The sequence below is a fragment of the Phacochoerus africanus genome, chromosome 6 (assembly GCF_016906955.1).
Source record: "Phacochoerus africanus isolate WHEZ1 chromosome 6, ROS_Pafr_v1, whole genome shotgun sequence".
Lineage (NCBI taxonomy): Eukaryota > Metazoa > Chordata > Mammalia > Artiodactyla > Suidae > Phacochoerus > Phacochoerus africanus.
The window spans coordinates 99,022,977-99,049,951 of record NC_062549.1 but is presented as its reverse complement, the minus strand read 5'-3'; the positions used below and the strand labels follow the sequence as shown (position 1 = coordinate 99,049,951).

The 26,975-nt window shown below is 42.0% G+C and overlaps 1 protein-coding gene across 2 annotated transcripts; it reads left to right on the top strand.

The window, feature by feature from the left end:
• Window positions 1-248: 248 nt before the first annotated feature.
• On the top strand, window positions 249-26,799 carry PRPF3 (pre-mRNA processing factor 3). Of its 2 annotated transcripts, XM_047784758.1 has the most exons (16): window positions 249-347; window positions 3,561-3,750; window positions 5,770-5,900; window positions 7,847-7,993; window positions 10,967-11,050; window positions 11,275-11,495; window positions 12,686-12,992; window positions 14,257-14,423; window positions 16,168-16,247; window positions 17,889-18,032; window positions 18,715-18,814; window positions 18,988-19,101; window positions 20,600-20,718; window positions 20,998-21,081; window positions 22,562-22,623; window positions 26,439-26,799. In XM_047784758.1, the coding sequence occupies exons 2-16, from the start codon at window positions 3,606-3,608 to the stop codon at window positions 26,583-26,585; spliced, it is 2,052 nt and encodes a 683-aa protein (XP_047640714.1). In that variant the 5' UTR covers window positions 249-347; window positions 3,561-3,605; the 3' UTR covers window positions 26,586-26,799. The 2 variants fall into 2 exon arrangements, with proteins under 2 accessions (XP_047640714.1, XP_047640715.1); XM_047784759.1 differs by lacking the exons at window positions 249-347; window positions 3,561-3,750 and adding an exon at window positions 7,118-7,213 and having other exon boundaries at window positions 5,767-5,900.
• Window positions 26,800-26,975: the final 176 nt, after the last annotated feature.

The window sequence follows — 26,975 nt, the reverse complement described above, 5'->3', positions numbered from 1 at the left end:
TTTAGCCCAAACGCAGAAGCTCTGCTTTTAGTTCTAGCCATAGCCTTAGCGCACTTATTCTCCACGGGAATACTACAAGCAGCTCAATTTATGCTTCAGGTAACATTAATTTTGCCGAAGGAGCCAAGTAGCTTGCCGGGGGAAATCGTTACGGCTCCGCCACGCATGCGCTCCGCCGCGGAAAAGTAGCTACTACGGCTGCGCGAACCGGAGCCCCGCCCTCTTTCGTCACAAGTTGTGGGACCGTGGCGAGGCGGCAGCCGTGGCGGTAGCGACGGAGGGCGGTCGGAGGGTTTCCGGTTCCGGTGTAACGTTCGGGCTCCGTCTCAGGGGCTGAAGTTTGTGAGGTGAGTAGTGGCCCCGGGCCCAGAGAGGGTATGCTCGGGTCCTAGCGGCTGGGGCTAAGTTTCAGTCCAAAGGGAGGACCGAGGCGGGAGGTTCAACAGAAAGGAGGCTGAGGAAAGAACCAGGTTATGTGCGAGAACGGGTTGGAATGAGATTGTTGAGAGGAAAAGGGCGGGGGCGGGAAAGGGACAGGGTGAGGAGACTACCTCTGAGATGAGTTTGGGTAGAACAAGGTGGGGAAAGGGTCCGGTCAGAGAGACGGAGAGAGCAAAAAGCAAAGGATAAGGGTTTAAGGGAGGAAATTCGACTTGTAGCAAAGAAGAGCACGAAGTAAGGAATTCCTTCAGAAGATTAGATTGTGCTACCTGCTCATTGAGATCATTCTGCCTTCCTCTCTCTCCCTCCACACCATAACCACCCCCACCCCGCCCCACGCAGTTATTGTTGAACGTCTGATTAGTGACAAAGCTAGTTACTATTTGGAAGTTTGATTTTTGCCCACTGACTGTTTAGTTTGCACGTTATATTATGGAGGGAATGGGTTGAAATTGAGTACATAAGTATAGTGCTTGGGCATACGGTTCATTTATAGAGTGGTACCTCGTTTATTGCTTTGGATTTTCAAACGGCTTAAACTTTCTAATCTATGATTCAGTTCTAGTGGAATATAAGCCCTCTAAGGTGAGGATTCTTGTCTCTTTTGTTCACTGTTGTATGTATCCTTGGCAGTATCCCACTACATTGACACTTAGTTGTGCAGTAAATACTTACTGAATGAATTAAGTACCAGATAGGTATGGCAGTTGTCCTCCTTTTGTAAGATGAATGAACTGAGGCTCAGAGGAATTACTTGACAGAAGGTTAGTAAATGGAAGAGCTCTTTCTTCACTCCCTATGTTGTCTGAATACCCTTCTTTTGAGCATTGAACAGTTAACATGTTGAAATTGATAAGCTATAGTGCTGTCTCATGATGGGTAAATAGAGCCATCATAGATTTATTATATAACATGTCAGTAAGACACAAAATCTTTTACTCCTAGTTTCATGACTTCACTAGCTTCATATGGTTATACCAAAATTAAATACACTGTTTAGCAACAGGTCTTATAGAGGATAAACCTGCCAAGAATGCAGAAGTTAATTAGACTGTACCGGAGTTCTTGTCGTGGCTCAGTGGTTAACGAATCCGACTAGGAACCATGAGGTTGTGGGTTCAATCCCTGGCCTTGCTCAGCGGGGATCCGGCGTTGCCGTGAGCTGTGGTGTAGGTTGCAGACGTGGCTCGGATCCCTTGTTGCTGTGGCTCTGGCGTAGGCCGGAGGGTACAGCTCCGATTGGACTCCTAGCCTGGGAACCTCCATTGGACCCCTAGCCTGGGAGCGGCCCAAGGGGGGAAAAAAAGTTTTAAGATATCTTTTCTCCTAAAAGGTACAGTGTAATTTTTTTTTGCTTCTGTCTTTTTGCCATTTCTTGGGCTGCTCCTATGGCATATAGAGGTTCCCAGGCTAGGGGTCTAATTGGAGCTGTAGCTGCCAGCCTACACCAGAGCCACAGCAACGTGGGATCCGAGCCACGTCTGTGACCTGCACCACAGCTCACAGCAACGCCAGATCCTCAACCCACTGAGCAAGGCCAGGGATCGAACCCACAACCTCGTGGTTCCTAGTCGGATTCGTTAACCACTGCGCCATGACAAGAACTCCATCTTAAAACATCTTGAAGCATTCTTTTGTAGCTCAGTGGGTTAAGAATCCGGTGTTGTCACTGCAGCAGCTTGAGATGCTACTGTGTCGTCCACGTTCCATCCCTGGCCCCAGAACGTACAGTAGCAAAAAAAAAAAAAAAAAAAAAAAAAAAGGAAGAAGAAGAATCGTATTAATTTGCATTTAAAGATTGTTCTAGAGAGTCTTTTATGATGGTGTTTTCTCTGTTAAGCTAAACAGGAGAAAAATAGAAGTGAAAAGAAAGAGTACATCCAAAATGAAAGTAATCTTTTCTGAACTGAGAGAATATTTATGACAGAGGCCCTGTAGAACATGAGAGGAAAATATCTGAGTACAGAATTCCCACTAGGATGAATGTGACTACAGAGAATTGTGAGAGGGAGTTCCTGTTGTGGTTCAGTGGTAACAAACCTGACTAGTCACCATGAGGATTCGGGTTTGATCCTTGGTCCCCTCAGTGGGTTAAAGGATCTGGCGTTGCTGTGAGTTGTGATATAGCTCATGGACAAGGCTCAGATCCTCTGTGGCTGTGGCTTGGCCGGCAGCCACAGCTCCGATTGGACCCCTAGCCTGAGAACTTCTGAAGATGTAGCCCTAAAAAGACAAAAAAAAAAAAATTGACAAAAACAGCCTTAAGGATTATGAGCTTTAGTATAGGATGACTGCTGTGGATAAAGCCTCCCTTATTTGCATGCCTTAAAGAAGGCCTGGGTTGGAGTTCACAATGTGGTGCAATGGGTTAAGGATCTGGCCATGCCACAGCTTTGGCTCGGCTTCGTTCCCTGGCCTGGGAACTTCATATGCCATGGGTGCTGCCAAAAAAAAAAAAAAAAAAGAAGGGCTGGGTTGAGTTGAGGAATACCTGCCTGGAAATAAGAATAGAAAAGCTGGCCTCTAAGTGGACTTTATATAAATATTTGCAATCCTTGAATATGACAGAATCAAAAAAGAAGCTGGAACTCATTTCTTATACTAGGTTAAACTCAGGGTTTTTTTTATTCCACAGATTTCATTGATCCACTGATACTTTCTGAGTTAGGTTTAAAAATCAAACAGAACGGGAATTCCTGTTGTGGCTCAGTAGGTTAAGGACCTGACATCTCTGAGGATGTGCGTTTGACCACTGGTCTCACTCAGTGGGTTAAGGATCCCGTGGTGCCACAAGCTGCAGCACAGGTCACAGATGCATTGCAGATCCATGATGCCATGGCTATGGCCTAGGCCTGTGGCTGCAGCTCCAGTTCAGCCCCTAACCTGGGAACTTCCATATGCTGCATGTGCGGTTGTTAAAAAAAAACAAATGGAATGTGTTCTTTCTGTTTTGAAGTATGGGTTGTAGGAAGAGTACTTGGCTTGAAATGAAGTAGAAGAATTTACCTAAGGATTAAGAATAGGGCTGGGGAAAGCATTCCTGATGTGCTCACCATTGCCTGGAATCATTTTGGTCTTTTCCTATCCTCTAACTTAACTCTTTACTGGTTTCTTTTTAGGTCCAGTATTGAATCCTTTTTGAGCCAACCTCCTTTTCCTGAAGAATGGCACTGTCTAAGAGGGAGCTGGATGAACTGAAACCATGGATAGAGAAGACAGTGAAGAGGGTGCTGGGTTTCTCAGAACCCACAGTGGTCACAGCAGCACTGAACTGTGTGGGGAAGGGCATGGACAAGAAGAAGGCAGCTGGTATGTACCTTTCTGAATCTTTTGGCTTAACATATAGGATGACCCCAAACATTGCTTTGAATTTCGCCAAAATCCTCTGTTGGGAGCATCTAAAAAAGGTCAGGTCAGAGTTCCCTGATGGCTCTGCCAGTTAAGAATCAAGTGTTGTCATTGGTGTGACTAAGGTTGCTGCTGTGGTGCAGGTTCATCCCTTGCCCTGGAACTTTCACATGATGTAGGAGTGACCAGGAAAAATAAATATAATAAAGACCAGACCAATCAACTGTACTTTAATTAAAAATAGTAATAATAAAATAAAAATAGAAAAGGTTAGGACATATTTTATTTTCTCTCTTGTTATGGAAATAGCCTAAATAAACTAATTTTGCTTTTTCTCTTATTTTTTCTCTATTCATGACATTTTTGTTTTGCTTTTTGTTTCAGCCACACCTATGGCATATGGAAGTTTTCAGGCCAGGGACTGAATCTGAGCTGCAGGTGCAGCTTATATCACAGTTGTGACAATGCTGGATTCTTAACCCACCGCTCCACAGTGGGAATTCCTATTTGTGACATATTTTGAATCTCATACTGACTTCCTTTGACCATTGCTCTGAGTTACCTAAATTATTTTTACTTAGAAATATGCTAAAGTCAAATGGGTATATTCAGATTGACATCTAAACATATAAAATCTCTATAAAATAAATGAAAAAAGTTGAAGGAAGTAGATTTTGTTAATGGTAGTCTCCTACAACTTGCTGTTTGGAAAGTTAGGGTGATTGTTCATCCTAAACTTTATTTTATTTAATTTATTTATTTGTTTTTGCTTTTTTAGGGCCATACCCTTGGCACATGCAAGTTCCCAGATTAGGGGTTGAATCAGAGCTGCAGCTGCTGACCTGTACCACGGCCACAGCAGCTTAGGATCTGAGCTGGTCTGCAACCTACACCACAGCTCATGGCAACACCAGATCCTTAACCCACTGAGTGAGGCCAAGGATCAAACCTGCATCCTCGTGGATACTAGTTGGTTTCGTTTCTACTGAGCCAGGACTGGAACTTTCATTATTTATCCTAAAGTTTGATGCTCACCCTAAACAGGGTGCTTTAGCTATGCTACTTCCTACTTCAAATTTTTTAATTTTTAATTTTTTATTTTATTTTATTTTATTTTGCTTTTTAGTGCCACACCCATGGCATATGGAGGTTCCCAGGCCAGGGGTCAAATCAGAGCTGTGGCACCCGGCTACATCACAGCCACAGCAACGCCAGATCCAAGGTGTCTGTGACCTACACCACAGCTCATGGCAACGCTGGATCCCTAAACCACTGAGCAAGGCCTGGGATTGGACCTGCATCCTCATGGATAGTAGTCAGATTTGTTTCTGCTGAGCCACAACGGGAACTCCCAACTTTTTTTTTGTTTGTTTGTTTTTGTTTTTGTTTTTTGTTTTTTGTCTTTTTGCTATTTCTTGGGCCGCTCCCTCGGCATATGGAGATTCCCAGGCTAGGGGTCGAATTGGAGCTGTAGCCACCAGCCTCCACCAGAGCTACAGCAACGCTGGATCCCAGCCGCTTCTGCAACCTACACCACAGGTCACGGCAACACCGGATCATTAACCCACTGAGCAAGGGCAGGGACCGAACCCGCAACCTCATGGTTCCTAGTCGGATTCGTTAACCACTGCGCCATGACGGGAACTCCCAACTTTTTTTTTGACTGCACCTGTGGCCTGTGGGAGTTCCCAAGCCAGGAATCAAACCCACACCACAGCAGTGACCCAAGCTGCTGCAGTGATAGTGCTGGATTCTTAACCCACTATGTCACAAGGGAATGCCAAAAAATTTTAACTATTTTTGTCTCATGGGGCAAAGTCATTCAATATAAAAGAATTTATGAGACTCCTAAAAAGAAACTAAGAAAGCATTTCCCTACCATCTAGGAATAAAATTCCAGTGTTAGTATCTATTGTATGCCTAGTATTGCACTAAGTACTCTTCCCTTTTCAATCCTACCACCTCTTATTTTCCTGTCAGACCATCTGAAACCTTTTCTTGATGATTCCACTCTCCGATTTGTGGACAAACTATTTGAGGCTGTGGAGGAAGGCCGAAGCTCTAGGCATTCCAAGTCCAGCAGTGACAGGAGCAGAAAACGAGAGCTAAAGGTAGGTTACAGTTAACTATCTGATGAGCTTGGAGTCTTTGAATGGTAACAGAGTTGCTGAGCTTACCTGGTTTAATGTCTGTCATTAGAATACCTAATATTTTAGAAAAGTTCTTAGACCTTGAAGTAGAGGGGGTAAACTCACTCATCTTATGGTGAACTGCCCAAGTTCATGAGTTGAAACATTCCAAGGAAACAGTTGGGAGCTTTGTCCTTTTTCATATACAGTTAGGAGTTTTGTTTCTTATGTTTCTCTATGTCTTTTTTTTTTAGTATATAGATTGCTCTAACATCTTATGCTTTACATGAGACCTAATAGATTCAGAATCTGACTTAACTTTTACCTGAGCTCATTGTTGCTCCTTTACAGATATCTCTCTGCAATGGACTTATAGATGGGACAACTAAAAACAGTTATTATTTGCTATATGTCTTGAGACTGTATTGTTCACTATATAGCATATTGCCAGTCATCTGGCTCCATGAGTGGAATACTTAAAGGAACCATCATTACTCTCTTGCCTACTTCACTTTATCCTGCAGTTGCTGACTGGTCATGGCCTCTTTCAGTATTAGCAGTATTAAGTAGCTGATCTATCTCCATCTCTTGTTCTCTCTTTTAAAAAAAACCTTTTCTGTGACTCCTGTCAAACATTCTGAAGTGCTTTTGATACCTCGGCTATCCTATTGCTTTGCCTGGAGCACAGGAATGCATAAGCAATGACGGCTTGGTCCCTGGCCAGGCTGTGGAACCAAGAGAAATAAAGTTTCGTGTGCCCTTTCTGTTTAGGGTGCTGTAGAGTGATCAGAGAAATGAAAGATAGTTCTTGCCTTAAAGAAGTTTACAGCTTAAAGGTTGGGGGACAGGAGGGTACAATAAAATACGGTCACAAATTAGAAAATCTGAGTAGCAATTTCATGTAAATTTTAGGGTTGACTATAGAATTTCAGACTTACGTTGAATTCTGTTATGTTTAAGTGGGAATGCCTAATCTAGAGTATACACAGATTTATAAAGATTATGTTATGATAGGGCATGCTACTTTATACATGCTGAGGGCCTGCTTTGAATAAAGTTACTACATTGGGTGGGATTAATAAATATGGTTTCTTAAAGGAGGTATCTAGATAGCCTTGGGATTCGGGTCCCATTTTGGTCCATTCAGATCCCCACCCCACACAATATATTATGGGAGAGTCCTTTTTCTTGAACTGTAGGAGTTCCAGGAAGCGCTCGCCCCTGGCCGAGGATATGTCCTTGCAAAACACGAGCCCTCCTAGTGAAGAGGGGATGTCACCCAAAGCCTACCACCGGTGTGTACATTTGCTTTTTCCCATTGTCCCTTCCAGTTGGCCACTCTTGGTCCTGTTAAATTCACCTTGCAAATTAGTCAGCATATTTGAGTTCCCATTGTGTGATGAGAACAAAGTGTTATTGGGGAATACAGAAGAAGAGAGAAAACCCCTGTCCTGGAAGAGCTTAGAGTCTAGTTGGGAGAAAGGTCTTACTAACATTGAAAGATTTAACACTTAGCAAGTCAGAATATCAGCAATGTAATTTTAGGTAGTGTGAACCAAGCTGTTAAGTGCCAAAAGGATGTGAAACAACAGTTTGATCAGAGTGGGATGAGATTATTAATGAGGAAAACTTCCTGGAGGAGGTGAGTTTTAGGCAGGATTTGGACTGGGGGGAAAGTTGAGGGAGGCCATTGCAAATGTGGGCAGTAGGATTTGCAAAGACCTTGAGATAGGAACATTTGTAAGAACATGGGGGTGAGATTTGCTTGACTGATGTAGGAGAATAATGAAGTTGGGTGAGATGGTCCATTTGGTGGAGGGTCTAGAAGACTCTGGGAAAAGTCACAAAATGCTGACAGGGAGTAGGATTATTCTTCTCTTCTCCCATGGGCAGGGATACAACTCCTCTTTCATCTTGGGTTCCCTTAGGAAGTGTTTGGTGATGACTCTGAGATCTCCAAGGAATCATCAGGAGTAAAGAAGCGACGGATACCCCGTTTTGAGGAAGTGGAAGAGGAGCCAGAAGTGATTCCAGGGCCTCCCTCAGAGAGTCCTGGCATGCTGACTAAGCTCCAGGTTAGTAATTAAGAACTGGAAGCAGTAGTTTTGTGAGTTGAAGAACAAGAGATGCATGTTTCCAGATTTATTATGGACTTGATTTGAACTAATGTTTAGCATTGCGGAAATTTTATTCCCTGCTTTATGTTTCATCATTTCTTGGTTTAACTAGGAGTATTCCAGTTGAAGTTTATTGAAATAGCATTTACTGAGCACTTATTACTTGGTGAGGAGGGTGTGTTACATATATCACTTGCCCAAATATCAAATTCACTGTCATTAAGAAAATTATTGGGGAGTTCCTGTTGTGGCTCAGCAGTAACAAACCCAACTCGTAGCTATGAGGACACAAGTTTGATCCCTGGCCTCTCTCAGTGGATTAAGAATCCAGCATTGCCCTGAGCTTTGGCATAGGTCACAGATGCAGATCTGGAGTTGCTATGGCTGTGGTGTGGGCCAGCAGCTGCAGTTATGATTCAACCCCTAGCCTGGGAACTTTCATATGCCTCAGGTGCAGCCCTAAAAAGATAACCCCCCCAAAAAAATTATTGGGAGTTCCCTGGTGGCCTTGTCGTTTAGGACTCAGCATTATCACTGCTGTGGCTTGGGTGACTGCTGTGGTGACATAATTAGGACTCAGCCTGATGGCAGAGGAGAATTTCCAAAACCTATAATGCAGAAAAGATAAAATTCACTTGAGTAAATTTTTTTTCTTTGAGGGTTGGGGGAGCTGCTACTACGGCATGTGAAACCTCCCAAGCCAGGGATCAAACTTGCACCCCATCAGCAGCCTGAGTCACTGCAGTGACAACACTGGATTCCCAACCTGCTGTGCCACAGGAGAACTCCTTCACTTAAGTAATTTTGAGTTGACTTTTTTTGTCCTATTTTTGGCTGCACCTATGGCTTGTGGAAGTTCCCAGGCCAGGGATCAAACCTGCACCATAGCAGCAACCCAAGCTGCTGTAGTGACCACACTGGATCCCTAACCCCCTGAGCAATAAGGGAACTCATGCCTTTTTTTTTTTTTTTTTAGTAGGAATTATCTGTGTATTTACAATGGAGTTTCTGTTGTAGCCTAGCAGAAACAAATCCGACTAGTATCCATGAGGATGCAGGTTCAATCCCTAGCCTCGCTCAGTGGGTCAGCAATCTGGCGTTACCATGAGCTGTGGTGTAGGCCAGCAGCTATAGCTCTGATTTGATTCCTAGCTTGGGAACTTCCATTTGCTGCAGGTGTGGCTCTAAAAAGCAAAAAAAACCTTTTAAAAAAATTTTTTAAAAAGGGCATTGTTACAAAAATCTGTGGGTTTTTTTTCATTTGTTTGTTTGTTTGTTTGTTTTAGGGCTGCATTCTCAGCATATGGAAGTTCCCAGACTAGGTGTCTAATTGGAGCTACAGCTACCAGCATACACCAGAGCCACAGCAACGCAGGATCTGAGCCACATCTGCGACCTACACTGCAGCTCATGGCAACACAAGATTCTTAACCCAGTGAACGAGGATTGGACCCGTGTCCTTATGGATACTAGTCAGGTTCATTACCACTGAGCCTCGACAGTAACTCCCAAGAGAATTTGATACTATATAAGCAATAAATACTTCTTATAACTGGTAAAATTTGTTAGGGGTAAATAGAATATATACATATATATGGATGGATGGGTGTATGGATCTGTGTATTAAATATGATATTTCTGAAAGGAAAGAAGCTGATGGTGTTTTTTTTTATGGAAAATGGGGTGGAAGAGTTCACAATATACCCTTTTGTGCTTTTGTGCATTTTGAACTATGTAAATGTATCACCTACTCAAAAAAAAAATGTTAAAAATAAATTTTAAAGCTACGTCTTAATTCCAGAAAGAAGACCACCAGGCCACTGAACATCAGCTTTGAAAACAATGCAAGCTTGCCTCTACCCTGATCCTTATCTTCTATACTATTTTTCACTCACAAAACTATAAAACCACCTCCCAGTCTCTCCTAAGTGGGTACAGTCTTTGAGGCATTAGCCTGGTGTGATCCCTCTTTGCCTAGCAAAGCAATAAAACTATTTTTTCTCCTCCCCCTGCCCCCCGCCAAAAAAAAAATATATACATAATATCTTGAGGAGTTCCCATTGTGCCTCAGCAGATTAAGAACCTGACATAGTATCCATGAGGATGCAGGTTTGATCCCTGGCCTCAGTCAGTGGGTTAAGGATCTGGCATTGCCACAAGCTGTGGCATAGGTCGCAGATTCTGCTTGGTTCTGGCATTGCCATTGCCGTGGCTATGGCCCAGACCGGCAGCTGCAGCTCCAATTCAACTCCTAGCATGGTAATTTCCGTATGCTGCAAGTGCGTCCTTAAAAAGAAAAATTAATTAATTAAATAATTAAAAAGGAAAAAAAATATGTTGAAGCACCTTGATAGCAGGAATCCTTTGGAAAATTCAAGAATTATTTGATCATGTTTTCGAAGCTTATTATTCTAAACTTCTTTAGGACTGAAGAAGGGGTTTACAGAGACGAGGACACAAGTCTTTGTATTGTTGGCTCCGGTTATCCAAACTAGAAACTCAGGGACCAATGGCATGACTTTTTAAAATATAAATATATGATAATGTTTATGGATTCTGTTGGATTTGCATGCATTATTTAAATGTTCACAATTGCTTGTGATGTAGGTACTATTTTTACCCCATTTAGACACTTGGAGGTTTAGAGATTAAATACCATGTTCAAGGTCACACAGGCATTAAATGGCAGAGTTAACATTCAAACTTAGGTTGAAGGTAGGTTGAAAAATTACAGTGTTCAACTGTGTGGGCTTATTTTTACTAAATTTTCTAGCCCATGGTAAAGGCAGAATATGATAGGGTCATTCAAAATTTTTAATTCTCTAGACCTGAAAGCCCTTTGGGTTTAGTAACCTATATTCTTTTCTCTATATGAGAGAAAGAAAAAGATAAGTTAACATTTTTTTAAAATTTTTCCCACACCGAGAACAGATCAAACAGATGATGGAGGCAGCAACACGGCAAATCGAAGAAAGGAAAAAACAACTGAGCTTCATTAGCCCCCCTACACCTCAGGTATTATGCTCAGATTACTCTGAAAAGAAGAATCTTTAACATGGAATTTCTTGTCGTCCAATCAACTGAGGGTACAGAAGATGACTGCATGTTCCATCCCCACTCTACCACTGTCTGCCACTGTGTGTGTGTTTGTGTGTGTGTGTGTGTGTGTGTGTGTGTGAAAGAGATCTGTCTGCTGGTCTAATCTTTGTGATTCTGATTTCTTGTACACTCTCTCACAGCCAAAGACTCCTTCTTCCTCCCAACCAGAGCGACTTCCAATTGGTAACACTATTCAGCCCTCCCAGGCTGCCACTTTCATGAATGATGCCATTGAGAAGGCAAGGAAAGCAGCCGAACTACAAGCCCGCATCCAAGCCCAGCTGGCACTGAAGCCAGGACTCATTGGCAATGCCAACATGGTGGGCCTGGCCAATCTCCATGCCATGGGCATTGCTCCGCCGTGAGTATCTGTTTCATGGAACTCATTGCTTCTGAAGCTTGAGAAGCAATAAATGTCTTTAAACATTATTGATCCTCTTTTCCCAAGAATCTAAATTATTTCTTACACGGTTTCACATTTTATTTATACATATATGTGTATACACACACACTCAATAAATACCAATTGTATTTATTCTCTTAACTTCCTTGTTGCAGAATTATCTTCTTTTTTACAATTGGTAGAACTGAAGTTAAGATTATTCCTCTAGTACAGGAGCTGGGAATAGAACCAGGTATCCTGGTTGCTAACTCAGAGCTATAACCGTTAAATCACATTGAATGAGACCAGATCTGAGAGTTCTCTATCTACGACTGGGTAAAGATGATATAGGCATTAGGAGTTCCTATTGCAGCGCAGCGGAAACCAGTCCAACTAGAAACCCTGAGATTGCAGGTTCAATCCCTGGCCTCACTCAGTGGGTTGAGGATCCAGCGTTGCCATGAGCTGTGGTGTAGATCGAAGACAGGGCTCGGATCCTGAATTGCTGTGGCTGTGGTTCCAGCTGCCAGCTACACCTCTGATTCACCCCCTAGCCTAGGAACCCCCTAAAAAAAAATAATAAAGATGATAGGCATTATTTTTACTACTTAAAATTGGTTTTGTATCCCTGGTCTGGCTCAAGAATTCAGGTGTAAAGAAAGATAAGGTGGGGAGTTCCCATCATGGCGCAGTGGTTAACGAATCCGACTAGGAACCATGAGGTTGCGGATTCAATCCCTGCCCTTGCTCAGTGGGTTAAGGATCCGGCATTGCCGTGAGCTGTGGTGTAGGTTGCAGACGCGGCTTGGATCCCGCTTGCTGTGGCTCTGGCGTAGGCTGGCGGCTACAGCTCCGATTAGACCCCTAGCCTGGGAATCTCCATATGCCGCGGGAGCGGCCCAAGAAATGGCAAAAAAAAAAAAAAAAGAAAAAGAAAAAAAAAGAAAGATAAGGTTTCAGCTTCTAAGTTCATTTCATCTGATTATGTGCTATACTCAACTATTCAGTTTGATATTTTAAAGTAGTGTTGTTATTCACTAATGGGTTTTTTCCCCCTGGAATTGTGTAACCTAGTGGTCTTTGTCAGGTTTTGATTTTATTTTCTGTTTGTTTTTTTGTTTGCCTTATTGTTCCATATGGAATTTATTCCTTTGTGGGCTGTTTTTCAGGAAGGTGGAGCTAAAAGATCAAACTAAACCTACACCACTGATTCTTGATGAACAAGGTCGAACTGTAGATGCAACAGGCAAAGAAATTGAGCTGACACACCGTATGCCTACTCTGAAGGCCAATATTCGGGCTGTGAAGAGGGAACAATTCAAGCAACAGTTAAAAGAAAAGCCATCAGAAGACATGGAGTCTAATACCTTTTTTGACCCCAGAGTCTCAATTGCCCCTTCCCAGCGCCAGAGACGTACTTTTAAATTCCATGACAAGGGCAAATTTGAAAAGATTGCCCAACGATTACGGACAAAGGTATCCAACTTAAAATGTAATCTAGAATTTTTAAGATGTTAGGAAGGTGACAAAGAAAATTGAATACAGTCCTAAAATACTGTTAACTCAATTCTCTGATTTGGCAATTAGATAAACAAGTAGTGGAGTTCCTGTCATGGCTCAGTGGTCAACTAGTATCCATGAAGTTCAATTCCTGGCCTCACTCAGTGGGTTAAGGATCCGGCATTGCCATGAGCTGTCGTGTAGGCCGGCACCTGTAGCTCCTATTTGACCCCTAGCATGGGACCCTCCATATACTGAGGGTGTAGCCCTAAATAGACAAAAGACCCCCCAAAAAAGTAGTAAAGCAATGAGTAATTTTTAAAATACTATTTTTATTCCTGGAATACTTAATTTTTATTCCTGAAATACTGACTTTTCTTCTCAACTATTTATATTCTCCTTTAGATGGAAATAAAATTGAGTTTGAAAACTTTCCATATACAGTAGACAGTGGAGGGAAACAATTCAGGACCCTCAGGGCAACTGAGAAAAATTTACTGCAGAAAATCTACACACTTGGATAGTTTAATTGACTGTATATTCAATGACTTTTACATTCTTGTTTCATCCATTCAGAAGGAGGTTTTCCATAAAACTCCATTTCTGCATATTTGCTGTGGGCACACACTGGGGGGGGGGGAAGGGATAGTAATGAGGGTGAAATGTATATAAATCAGCAAAGTAAGGGATAAAGTAAAGCAGAGCTGCTCTTTTTTCTAAACTTTCAGGGAAAAAATGAATTTTTTGGATTGAGTATAAAGAGTTCAAGAAGGGAGTATTTTAAGATTTGGGATTCTGGAGTTCTCTGGTGGCCTAGTGGTTAAGGATTTGGTGTTTTCATGCTGTGTCTCAGGTCTGTCTGATCCATAGCCTAGGAACTTCCACATGCCTTGGGTATGGCCAAAAAAAAAAAAAAGAGAGTTCACATTGTGGCTCAGCAGGTTACAAATCCAGCTAGTATCCATGGGATGTGGGTTTGATCCCCGCCCTCACTCAGTGGGTTAAGGATCTGGCATTGCCGCATACTGCAGTGTAGGTCACAACGTGCGGCTCAGATCTGGCATTGCTGTGGCCGTGGAGTAGGCCGGCAGCTGCAGCTCTGATGCAGCCCCTAGCTTGGGAACTTCCATATTTCCTGAGTGCAGCCAAAAAAAAAAAAAATGGGATTCTACTACTTCCCTGTTTTCTTTGACTCCAATTTATCATCTTCTTCTTCTTTTTTTTTTTTTTTTATCTTTAGGCCCAACTGGAGAAGCTACAGGCAGAGATCTCACAGGCAGCTCGAAAAACAGGCATTCATACTTCGACTAGGCTGGCCCTAATTGCTCCTAAAAAGGAGTTGAAGGAAGGAGATATCCCTGAAATTGAGTGGTGGGACTCTTACATCATCCCCAATGGCTTTGACCTGTGAGTTTGTTAGTTAATACCTTTTAGTAAGGCTAGAGTTTTAATGGGCAGGACAATACTTGTGCTTTAAATTGGATCTAAGGAGAATAGGTAACCACACACAAGCTCATATATTTGTTAAGAGTATGTTGTATGGGTTATTTTTAGGTTTTTTGGGGTTATTGGAGGAGGATTGGTCACAAATAGTCTAAATAACTTGTGGAGGAGTTCTCGTTGTGGCGCAGCAGAAATCTAACTAGCAGCTATGACGTTGTGGGTTTGATCTCTGACCTTGCTCAATGGTTCAGGGACTCAGCGTTGCCGTGAGCTGTGGTGTAGATTGCAGATGTGGCTCAAATACTATGTTGCTGTGGCTGTGGCATAGGCCGGCAGCTGTAGCTCCAATTGGACCCCTAGCCTGGGAACCTCCATATGCTACAGGTGCGGCCCTAAACAAACAAGCAAACAAATAAATAAATATGCAAATAATTATAAATTTTCTATTTGCTTTTTTTTTTTTTTTTTTGGCCACACCCCTGGTGTGCAAAAGTTCCTGGGCCAGGAATCCCACGCCACAGCAGTGACCTGAGCCATTGTAGTGACAGTGCTGGATACGTAACCCACTGTGCCACATAGGAACTCCAGAATATTTGTTTTCTTCTCTTTTCTTTTTATGGCCATACCCACAGTATATGAAAGTTCCCTGGTTAGGGGTCGAATCTGAGCCGCAGCCACGCAAAATCCTAGCTGCATCTGTGACCTAAACTGCAGCTTGCAGCAACCCACTGAACGAGGCCAGGGATTGAACCTGTATCCTTATGGATACTAGTCGAGGTCTTAACCTGCTGAGCCACAACAAGAACTTCAGAATATTTGTTTTCTTTCTTTTTTTTTTTTTTTTTGACACTGCACCTGCAGCATATGGAGGTTCCCAGGCTAGGGGTTGAATTGGAATGGCAGCTGCCAGCCAACACCACAGCCACAGTGACGCTGGATCCGAGCTGCATCTGCCACCTATACCACACGTCATGGCAATGCTGGATCTTTAACCCACTGAGTGAGGTCAGATTTGAACCTGCGTTCTCATGGATGCTAGTCTAATTCGTTTTCACGGAGCCATGAGGGGAACTCCAGAATATTTTCTTAATTACATTCTTGTAGTTCCTGCTGTGGCACAGTTGGTTAAGGATCCAGTGTTGCCAAAGCTATAGCATGGGTGGCATCTGCTCCTTGGATTTGATCCCTGGCCTGGGAATTTCCAGCAGAAAATGAAATACATTATTTTGCTCCTTTTAATAGGTGTTTATATTTCTTAAAGATCCAGACCTAGAGTAGAGCAAGGATTCTTAGTTGATGAGGGAGAGAATAATAAATAAAGCATATAAGAAACATTTGGAGAGCTTTTATCATATCTTCTTCATCATTTTGATACATGGCTTTAGGAGACTGTCTCAGCCTTTCCTTACCCTTCCTTGGCCAACCACTGCCCCGGGGAGTTATTGTTACTAATGAGAGTCTATGGTATCCATCAAAGGTGTTCAGGTAGAAAAAAGGTTGAGAATGGTATAAAGAGTGCATCCAAATGGAACCATTTTCTCATCTTGAAAATTATGTGTAATATAATTACATATTATAGATATGCAAATACTTATAAAAGTGCTAAAATTCATTATGGAGAGTGGATTTTTTCATTGTTTCTGAGACTCCCTCTCTTGGAATCATCTCTACCCACATATCCTGTTTTCCCTTCTTCCTCCAATTTTAGTACAGAGGAAAATCCCAAGAGAGAAGATTATTTTGGAATCACAAATCTTGTTGAACATCCAGCCCAGCTTAACCCTCCAGGTAATAGATTACTCAATCAAAGCTCTAGAGAACTATTATACAATAGAAATTTATGTGATAATGGACGTGTTCTCTATGTGAGCTGTCTGTACAGTAGCCGCTATCCACATATGACTATTAAGAACTTAAAAACTGGAGTTCCCCTTGTGGCTCAGCAGTAACAAACCTGACTAGTATGCATGGGGACTCAGGTTTGATCCCTGGCCTCACTCAGTGGGTTAAGGATCTGGCATTGCTGTGAGGTGTGGTGTAGGTTGCAGATCTGATGTTGCTGTGGCTGTGACCTAGGCCAGCAGCTACACCTCCAATTCAGCCCCTAGCCTGGGAACGTCCATATGGTGTGGCCCTAGCAAGACACACACATACACACACAAACACACACACACACACACAGCAAAGAACTTAAAACCTGAGTTGTAATAATATATAACTCAGGGACTGAATTTTTAATTTTATTCAATTTTAATTTTAAATTTAAGTAGTACATGTGGTTAGTGGCTACAGTATTGGACAGTGCAGCTGTAGAGCACTGAGGCCTAATCTAGAAATGGCTTCACTGATGTATATTACAAATTGGCCTTTTGTTGTAGTGTTGACTCCCAACTCTAGTCTTAGACACCACCACTAAAGTCCTGGCCTTTTTCAGTCTTTGTCTTCAGCCTTTCTATCATTTTTGTAGCAAAAGTATATTGACTCAGTTGAAAAAGATGGGTTTTAATCGTGGCTGTGTTTTTTAACTAGCTGAATCCCTTGTGTAAATCACTTAGAATACAGAATTTCCTCATATGTAGGAATAATATTAAGTTATATTCCTTCTTCAAGCGATCATAAAAGATTTTAACACTTTGATCAGATTTGGAATAAACAAAGGAAGTTAGTTTTTTACTCATTTACCAAGTTTACTCAATCAGTAAATCTGCTCACCATCACAGGGAATTATATCCAGTCACTGCGATGTGTGACTGGGTCACTTTGCTGTACAGTAGAAATTGTCAAAACACTGTAAATCAACTATAATGGCAAAAATAAAAATCAGAAAATAAAAAATTTGCTTACCAGTATCTCCAATAAGTTCAGGAAAATAGATTGAGAGTTTGAAATAATGCGAAGTATAATTGTTGAGTTGTACTTAATCAGAATCTACTTAACTGTCATTAGTATGAATCATCAAAAGAATGCAGAGGGTTTTATATGTTTTATCAAGTCGAGTAAACCTTCTTTAGGAGTCCAGAAGATTTTTTCCAATTCCAGTAATTCTCAAATTATAAATTTCATCATCTTGGCCAGTGGTTTTCAAGTCGTATTCCATAGACACATTGAGGTTCAATAGGTAGGATCCAAATGAGATTCTGCATATCTTCTACCTAACCCAAATCCTCACACAGGGCAGCCAGAGCAGCTGTAATATTATATTTTCCATTAGCCACGTTTCAGTTGGTTAAAAGGTTAAAAGAAAAACAAGTAGAACACAACTCCTGAAATATAAGAATGCTTTTTAAAGACATATCCAAAATAGCATGGATTATTATTATTATTATTATAAAAAAAAAAAAACCAAAAGTCCTTTTAATGTGATTGATATTTACCTATATCTCTCTAATATGCTTTTTGTTTTTGTACATTCATTTTCCTGCCTGACAGTTGACAATGACACACCAGTTACTCTTGGGGTATATCTGACCAAGAAGGAACAGAAGAAACTTCGAAGGCAAACAAGGAGGGAAGCACAGAAGGAACTACAAGAGAAAGTCAGGCTGGGCCTGATGCCTCCTCCAGAACCCAAAGGTACATATCGTAGAGGCAGGAAAGAAAGGGTGGCAAGTTTATCTCTGTCACTCTAGAAGAACTTGAGCATCTCCCTACATTTTTTTGTTTTTTGTTTCTCAGAATCATTCATTGATTCTTTTTTTCCTTTCCTAAATTTTCTACTGTCTTATTAAGACAGGTCAACATAGTCATTGTAGAGGTCATTTAAGGCTTTTTTAAAAAGTAATATTGACCATGTAACACTCTGGAAGAATAATAGCTTTGAAATTCATCAAGATAGTAGTTGGAGTATCTGCATAGAGTAGTTATGTTCATAATTCTAATGTTCGAAAAATGAAAATCTAGTTAAACCTCACTCCTATAGTCTCCGTTATCATTTAGTAATACTTTGAGTTTATGTATAGGACCTTTCACTAAATGCTGTGATCAGAGTGAAAAATGCCAAAGAATTAAATTCTCTGTCTTTTGTAAATTTTCAAGCAATGTGAATAAATGCATACCAGCTATTTAGACTAATAGATGTTCCACAAATGCTAAGTTAATTGGATGGTCTTTCAGGGTAGGAGTATCTGGAGCAAGTGAGTTTTGAGCAGAGATTTGAAATAGGCGAACAATATGAATTGGTAGAGAAGAGATTGATGGGTTATCCTAGTTAGAGTAGTAACTTAGGAGATTGATGTCTGTCCTCTCTTCACTACAGTGAGAATTTCAAATTTGATGCGAGTATTAGGAACAGAAGCTGTTCAAGACCCCACGAAGGTAGAAGCCCATGTCAGAGCTCAGATGGCAAAAAGACAGAAGTAAGTGCCATGGGATTGGGTGGAAACCCAGGGCAAGTACCTTTCCCAAACTCTTCTGGGGGAATCCATATTTGGAGGGAGGGGAGAGTCCTCCGTTGCTCTCTCTTTCCCTCAGCCCTGCCTCTGATCTTCAATGCCTTTCTCACTTGTGGATGTCCTTCCTGTCACGACAGAGCGCATGAAGAGGCCAACGCTGCCCGAAAACTTACAGCAGAACAGAGAAAGGTCAAGAAAATTAAAAAGCTTAAAGAAGACATTTCACAGGGGGTACACATATCTGTATATAGGTAGGTGTCCAAACTGGGCCAGCCTTTCCCTTAGAAATATCAAAATGTTTTCCAAGTGCTTAAGGCAGAATCACTGTGGTCTAAAGCATACCTAACATCAGCCTCGACTCTCTTGTAATGACCTAGTGTAAATCAAGAGCTAGTAAATCTTTTACAATGGCAAGGGTTAAAAAACCTACTCAGAATAGTAGTTCGCTCTTGAATATTAGTGGTTCTCTCATGAATTTAGTTCTCTGAGGTCTTAGTGACCTAGTAGTTAGTGAACTAGTACTGGTTCTGAAGAATGAGTGAATGAATATGCTTGTTCAGGCTAAGATGTAAACTAAGTATCATTTATCTTCTATGAAGCATATTATTTCTCTAGGAAGCATTAAAAGTTTTTTCCTCAGTTAATTATATCCTTATTCTAATGTGTTATAGTAAACCTTTTATTCCCACTCCAAAATAGGCTTTATACACTGTAAATATTTTCTTCCTTTTGTGTTGTTTTCATTTTATTCTTTTATGTCAAGTACATGTGTATCTTTTATTTGAGTTCATGTTTAGTAAATAGTTCTTTATTATAAAAATGGCACATTATGGAAATTCCCATGTGGCATAGCAGGTTAAGTATCTGGTGTTGCTGCAACTGCGGTGTGGGTTTCATCCCTGGCCTGGGAATTTCCACGAGCCACAGTTGCAGCTAGGAAAAAAAAAAAAAAAGGTAGTGAATCCTTACTAAGATAATGAACATTTGAACAACACAGAAGGACACTTACTGAAAAAGTCCCTTTCCTATTCTCTGATCTCTTAGGACCACTCACTCTAGGTAATTGCCACTTACAGTTTTTCATGTGTCCTAGAAATTTTTCATGCATAGTATTGTCACTACATTATAAGCATCTGAAGGGCAAAGAATTTGTTGCTCTTTGTACTCTCAAGAACAACTGCCATATAAATATTTTTGGATGATGGTAAATATCTTTTCTTCATTCTTAGAGTAAAGTTTGATCAGAGAAATTGCTATTTGTTTTAGGGTATACACTGCAAACTCTGAAGAAGCTTACAACAGTAGAAATAATTCTAGGAGTTCCTGCCATGGCTCAGTGGTTAACGAACCCGACTAGGAACCATGGGGTTGCGGGTTTGATCCCTGGCCTTGCTCAGTGGATTGGGGATCCGGCGTTGCCGTGAGCTGTGGTGTAGGTCGCAGACGCGGCTCACATCCACATTGCTGTGGCTCTGGTGTAGGCCGGTGGCTACAGCTCCGATTAGACCTCTAGCCTGGGAATCTCCATATGCCGTGGGAAGCAGCCCTAGAAAAGACAAAGAAGACAAAAAAAAAAAAAAAGAATTCTAGACTCATCAGTTCTACATTTTAAGCATTTGTATATTTGCTTACTCCACATGCCTTCGTTTTTAGAGAGAAAACTATTTTGGATCCATCTTTATTTGCCATTCCATGCAGGCAGCTACTGATGCTAAAATGAAAGCCATAACTAAACTCTCCCTTCTCCAGAGTTCGAAATTTGAGCAACCCAGCCAAGAAGTTCAAGATTGAGGCCAATGCTGGGCAACTGTACCTGACAGGGGTGGTGGTACTGCACAAGGATGTCAACGTGGTAGTAGTGGAAGGGGGTGAGTCTAAAAAAAATTGAGGGAGAACGTCCCCAGGCAACCCTAGACCTTGAAGTGATTAGCATGGTGGGAAGAAAAGAAAAAAAGATAGTCATTTTAGAGCCGTACCTGGGTGTAATATCTTGGGCCTTTGTTTCTGTTTATTGGAGTAGAAGGACCTAAGATGTGGTTCCTGGGACTGCTCTAGCACTTAATGTCTGAGCATTGAATGAGCTCGGAGGTTCTTTCTACCCCATGGTCTTCTGCAACTCTCGCAAAATTCTCCTTCTCTGTTTATAGGCCCCAAGGCCCAGAAGAAATTTAAGCGTCTTATGCTGCATCGGATAAAGTGGGATGAACAGACATCTAACACAAAGGGAGATGGTGAATGGGGGTTAGAGGGGAGTATGTGGGAGGTGGGATGGTACTCTGTCCCTTTATTTGTTTGCTTCCTTTGACACTCTTGCAAATACTAGATAATGTTTAAGAATTTCAGAAAGACCCATTTAGACTTTAAGCATGCAGGACATTCATACATTGTTTATTATATGATCAAATGCATGAGTATAAGTTATTCTTCTGCCTGTCCCTTAAGGCCTTTCTACCAGCTGGTTTCCCTGTCAGCCTGGAATCTGGATACTGGCTACTTGAGTGCATTTAGTGTGTGATAGTTCAGCAGGCTCTGCACTCAAATGTGCATTTATATGATGTAACTTTTTCTTTCTTTCTTTCTTTTTGGAAGGCTGCACCTGATGCATGTGAAGTTCCCAGGCTAGGGGTCAAATCTGAGCTGTAGCTTCCAGCCTACTCCACAGCCACAGCAACGCAGTATCCAAGCCACCTCTGCAACCTACCTCACAGCTCGCAGTAACTGCCTAATCCTTAACCCACTGAGCAGGGCCAAGGATTGAACCCGTATCCTCATGGATACTAGTCGGATTTGTTTCTGCTGCATCACAACAGGAACTCCCTGATAGAACTTTTTGATAAAAAGGCTTTTAAAGATTGAAGACAAAACCAATTTTTTTTAGATAAAAAAAGCTCTCTGCTTCATTTAAGAAAATATATTTTTCATTCTTTTGCCCAACTTTATCTTATATATATATATTTGATATCCTCTTGGCCATCATTCTTCCCTCAGTATTCATTCTTACTTTCTTTAAAAAGAAAGATTAGCATTAATGTGTGCAGAGAACCTTACTTTTCTTAATGTTACATGACTTTGGTCCTTGTGTACTTTTTGTATACTTGATATATTTTTGTACCTTACTTAAAGTACACTTTTTACTGCAATTGACCTATATTTTGTTTGGCAAACCTCCTTATTCCCAGTACCTGGCAGGGCTCTTGACACATGGTGCTGAATACATGCTTGTTAAAATAATTAATGTCCCAGAGTTTCCATTGTGGCAGAGTGGAAACCATGAGGTTGCAGGTTTGATCCCTGACTAGGAACCATGAGGTTGCAGGTTCAATCCCTGGCCTTGCTCAGCGGGTTAAGGGTCTGGCATTGCCGTGAGCTATGTTGTAGGTTGCAGATGTGGCTCAGATCCTGTGTTGCTGTGGCTGTGGCATAGGCTGACAGCTGTAGCTCCGATTGGAGCCCTAGCTTGGGAACCTCCATATGCTGCAAGTGTGGCCTTAAAAAGGAACAAAATAACAATAATAATAATTAACGTCCCTGTCTATTTGGAGATTCCAGTCTAGTTTGGGCGAAATAAGGAATAACATTTGCTCCCAATATGTAAGAAAGGGTGATGATATTTAAACGAATTTGGTAGACTTGAATACTATTGGTTTGGAACCTAAATCTTAATGTCTAGTCTAAATCTAGAGCAAGATTTAGCTATATTGTCTTTTCCAGATGATGAGGAATCTGATGAGGAAGCTGTGAAGAAAACCAACAAATGTGTACTTGTCTGGGAGGTAGGTGTTCTTTTGTTAAACACTGAGGCAGAAGCTAATTCTTGATTGTTTATACTATTCAAGTGGAGCAGTGGAAAGGTAAAATCGAACAATGACTAATCCTTTAAGTAATTTGTATTTTTTTTGGAATTCATTGTTGAATGTTTGGCAGCAAATCCTTCCTGATTATATTTTAGTTAAATTGATGGCTATATAGTGTGTGACAACTGGGGAAAAGGATGGAAAACTAGTTGCAAGGATATAAATTCTTAAGTTCTTGCTGTGGCTCAGCTGATTAAGAACCCATCATAGTGTCTGTGAGGAGGTGGGTTTGATCCCTTGCCTCACCCAGTGGGTTAAGAATCCAGCATTGCCACAAACTGTGGCTAGGATCTGGGCATTGCTGTGGCTGCGCTATAGCCCAGCAGCTGCAGCTCTGATTCTGATTCAGCATCTAGCCTGGGAACTTACACATGCCACAGGTGCAGCCTTAAAAAGAAAAAAGAAGTACAGATTCTCAAATTATTTATTTCATAGTCATGGATATGAGACTTGAAAAGAGGAAAATGAGTTATGGGATTTTCTTTGGATACAGTGAAAGAACTACTAGACTTAAGAACATAAAGTTGGAAGTCTGGGCAGTATCACTTATTAACTATGTAACTAGGCAAGACACTATGAAATACTATTGCTTTGTCTTTAAAATGTAGATATTATTCCCCCACCATTTTCTGTCTTTTTTGAGAACCTAATTAGATTATTATGTAATGGGCTTTGTTGAATGTGACTAAAATCACTCTTTAAATGGAACTTTTTTTTTTTTTTTTGCTTTTTTTGCTTTTCAGGGCTGCACTTGTGGCATATGGAAGTTCCCAGGCTAGGGGTTGAATCGGAGGTGTAGCTGCTGGCCTACTCTACAGCCACAGCAACGCGGGATCTGCGCCGCATCTGCAACCCACACCACAGCTCACGGCAACGCTGGATCGTTAACCCACTGAGCAAGGGCAGGGATCGAACCCGCAACCTCATGGTTCTTAGTCGGATTTGTTAACCACCGCGCCACGACGGGAACTCTTTAATGTTTTCATTTTATTCTGTTATGTTGAGTACATGTATATCTTCTATTTTAAAAATGTGCTCCCTGGTGGCTCAGTGGGTTAAGGAGGCAGCATTGTCACTGCTGTGGTGCAGGTTTGTTCCCTGGCTTGGGAACTTCCAAATGCCATGGGCATGGCCAAAAAAAAAAAGTTTTGAAAGTTCTTGTTGTGGCTCAGTGGGTTAAGAACCTGACTAGTATCCATGGGGATGTAGGTTTGATCTCTGGCCTCGTTTATTGGCCTAAGGATCTGGTGTAGCCTTAAACCTGCCAGCAGCTTGTGTCTCTGTAGAGGCCTGGGTTTGATCCCTGGCTCTGCACAGTGGATTAAAGGATCCAGGAGTTCCCGTCGTGGCGCAGTGGTTAACGAATCCGACTAGGAACCATGAGGTTGCGGGTTCGGTCCCTGCCCTTGCTCAGTGGGTTAATGATCCGGCGTTGCCGTGAGCTGTGGTGTAGGTTGCAGACGCGGCTCGGATCCCGCGTTGCTGTGGCTCTGGCGTAGGCCGGTGGCTACAGCTCCGATTCAACCCCTAGCCTGGGAACCTCCATATGCCGCGAGAGCGGCCCAAGAAATAGCAACAACAACAACAACAACAAAAAATAAAATAAAATAATAAAGGATCCAGCATTGCCACAGCTGTGCCGTAAGTTGTAGCTGCGCCTTAGATTCGATCCCTGCCCCAGGAACTTCTATGTGTTTCTTGTGAGGCCATAAAAAGGCAGGAGAGGGGGCGGGGAGACAGTTCCCATTGTGGTTCAGCTGGTTAAGAACCTGACATTGTATCTGTGAGAATGCAGATTCAATCCCTGACCTCAGTGAGATAAGGATCTGGCATTGCCGCAAGCTGCATTATAGGTCACAGATGCAGCTCAGTCTGGTGTTGCTGTGGGTATGGCCCAAGCTGGCAGCTGCAGCTCCAGTTCGACCCCTAGCCTGTGAACTTCGATATGCTGTAGATGTGGCTCTAAAAAGAAGAAAGAAAAATTTTTAAATGTGCTCAGGAGTTCTCTGTGGCATAGCAGGTTAAGGACTTGGCATCATCACTGCAGCAGCTCAGGTTGCTGCTGTGACACGGGTTCGATCTCTGGTCTGGGAATTTTCATGTGCCATGGGCTCAGCCCTCACCCCACCAAATGTGCTCATGTTTAGTCATAAGTTCTTTATTGTAAAAGTAGTATTTTGGAGTTCCTGTCATGGCTTAGTAGTAACAAACCCGACTAGTATCCATGAGGATGTAGGTTTGATCCCTGGCCTCGCTCGGTGGTTTAACCTGGCTTCGCCATACCCTGTCATGTAAGATCATGTGCTGTGGTATAGTTCACAGATGCACCTGGGATCCCAGAGCATTGTTGTGGCTGTGGCATAGGCCAGCAGCTGCAGCCCAAATTGGACCCCTAGCCTGGAAACTTCCATATGCCACAGGTGCAGCCCTAAAAATAAAAATAAATAAATAGAGTTCCTGTCATGGCGCAGTGGTTAACGAATCCGACTAGGAACCATGAGGTTGCGGGTTCGGTCCCTGCCCTTGCTCAGTGGGTTAACGATCTGGCGTTGCCGTGAGCTGTGGTGTAGGTCGCAGACGGGGCTCGGATCCCGCGTTGCTGTGGCTCTGGCTTAGGCAGGCATTTACAGCTCCGATTAGACCCCTAGCCTGGGAACCTCCATATGCCGAGGGAGCGGCCCAAGAAATGGCAAAAAGACTAAAATAAATAAATAAATAGTAGTGTTTTCCTACAGAAATAGTGAGTGGTCATTAAAATAAATTTTAACAACACAGAAGAGCACTTACTCAGATATTCCCTTGCAATTCTCTGATTCTTTAAGACCACTCTTTATAGGTAATTGTTACTGTTTTTCATGTAACTCTTATCACAGATTCCTCCAATTTATGCATACTAAGTAGGTAATAATAACCATAATAACTGTTTCTATGTCTCACAAGTCCCCACCTGCATGTTTAGTATTCCAGCCCCTTCATCTCTTTAAAATTCTCTTCCATTTATCTCTGAGAATCCTCAGGAATTATTTCTCAGGGTCAGAAACAGGCCAGGTTTTACTCTAGCCTTCTTTTGGGAATCTGATCCCTGAAAACTTCTTGAGGCAGTACTTTGGGTTTTGGTGGTTTTTTGGGGTTTTTTTTTTTTTTTGGTCTTTTTGCCATTTCTGAGGTAGTCTTTGTGACTGCTATTGCTGCTGGTACCTTTGGTGAGAATGTAGTTCCACCTAGTACTATATCTTTCTGGTGTAGTTCTCTGCAGGTAGCCCCACTGGCTTCCATTCCCCTCTCCTCCTCACCCCTGTATTGTTCTTTGTCACTGGGCCCCAAAGCCTTCTGCTTGTATAAAGGGTCTCACTAAATCTTAGGAAAAGAGTCCTTTTAGCCTCTAACTCCTTTCTCCTTAAATGCCCAAATCTAATCCTGGAGGCCTGGTGGGAGACAAGTTCATCCTATTTTACCCTCCATAGTCCTTGCTGACTTGCTCTTCCACCCAGGCACTATTAGAGCACAGGACTCCTCATCTGCCATTTAGTCACAAAAAACTGAAACCCATATAAATTCATAAAAACTCAGTAAATATCCAGGGGGATGGAGGTTAGAATTGTTTTTACCACAAATCACATTTAGTTAATAAGCACGTTGCTACATAAATGTTACTAGTTTTTGTAGAGAAATATTATATCTGATGTAACTTAGAAATTGTAGTGTTTTTATTACAGATTTTGTCTCTTTCCCAGGGTACAGCCAAAGACCGGAGCTTTGGAGAGATGAAGTTCAAACAGTGCCCTACAGAGAACATGGCTCGGGAGCATTTCAAAAAGCATGGGGCTGAGCACTACTGGGACCTTGCACTGAGTGAATCTGTGTTGGAGTCCACCGACTGAGACTACTGCAAGCCCTTGCCTCTCCCCTCTTGCCTTTGTCTCTTCAGTCCTCTTCCTTATTCTCCTTCCTAGCCCGGCCCCACTTGTATGTGATCTCAGAACTGTGCCAAGCTGACATTGGAACTGAGGGAGAACACCTTGCTTCCTTCCCTAGTCAGCCTGGTGCTGCCCATTATTCCCCTTATGTGAATATGATTAAAGAGTTATTTTTAAAGTCTGTATGATATTTTTCACACAATCTTAGGTATTGAAGTTTGGGTCTTCAGGTGATCTTTTATCCAGACTTTTGCAATGCAAAAAGAAAATTTTGTCCTTGCTATTTATGTATATGCAAATGGATGAACTAATGAATGGATGGATGATTGGGTAATAGAAATTCCTGACCTCATC

What these genes read in the sequence shown, in the direction of transcription:
- PRPF3 (XM_047784758.1), top strand. Translation starts at nt 3,606, where the DNA reads ATGGCACTGTCTAAGAGGGAGCTGGATGAACTGAAACCATGGATAGAG. An exon ending in GCATGCTGACTAAGCTCCAG is followed by an intron (nt 7,994 to 10,966) that starts GTTAGTAATTAA and finishes CACCGAGAACAG; the next exon opens with ATCAAACAGATGATGGAGGC. An exon ending in AATGTGTACTTGTCTGGGAG is followed by an intron (nt 22,624 to 26,438) that starts GTAGGTGTTCTT and finishes TCTCTTTCCCAG; the next exon opens with GGTACAGCCAAAGACCGGAG.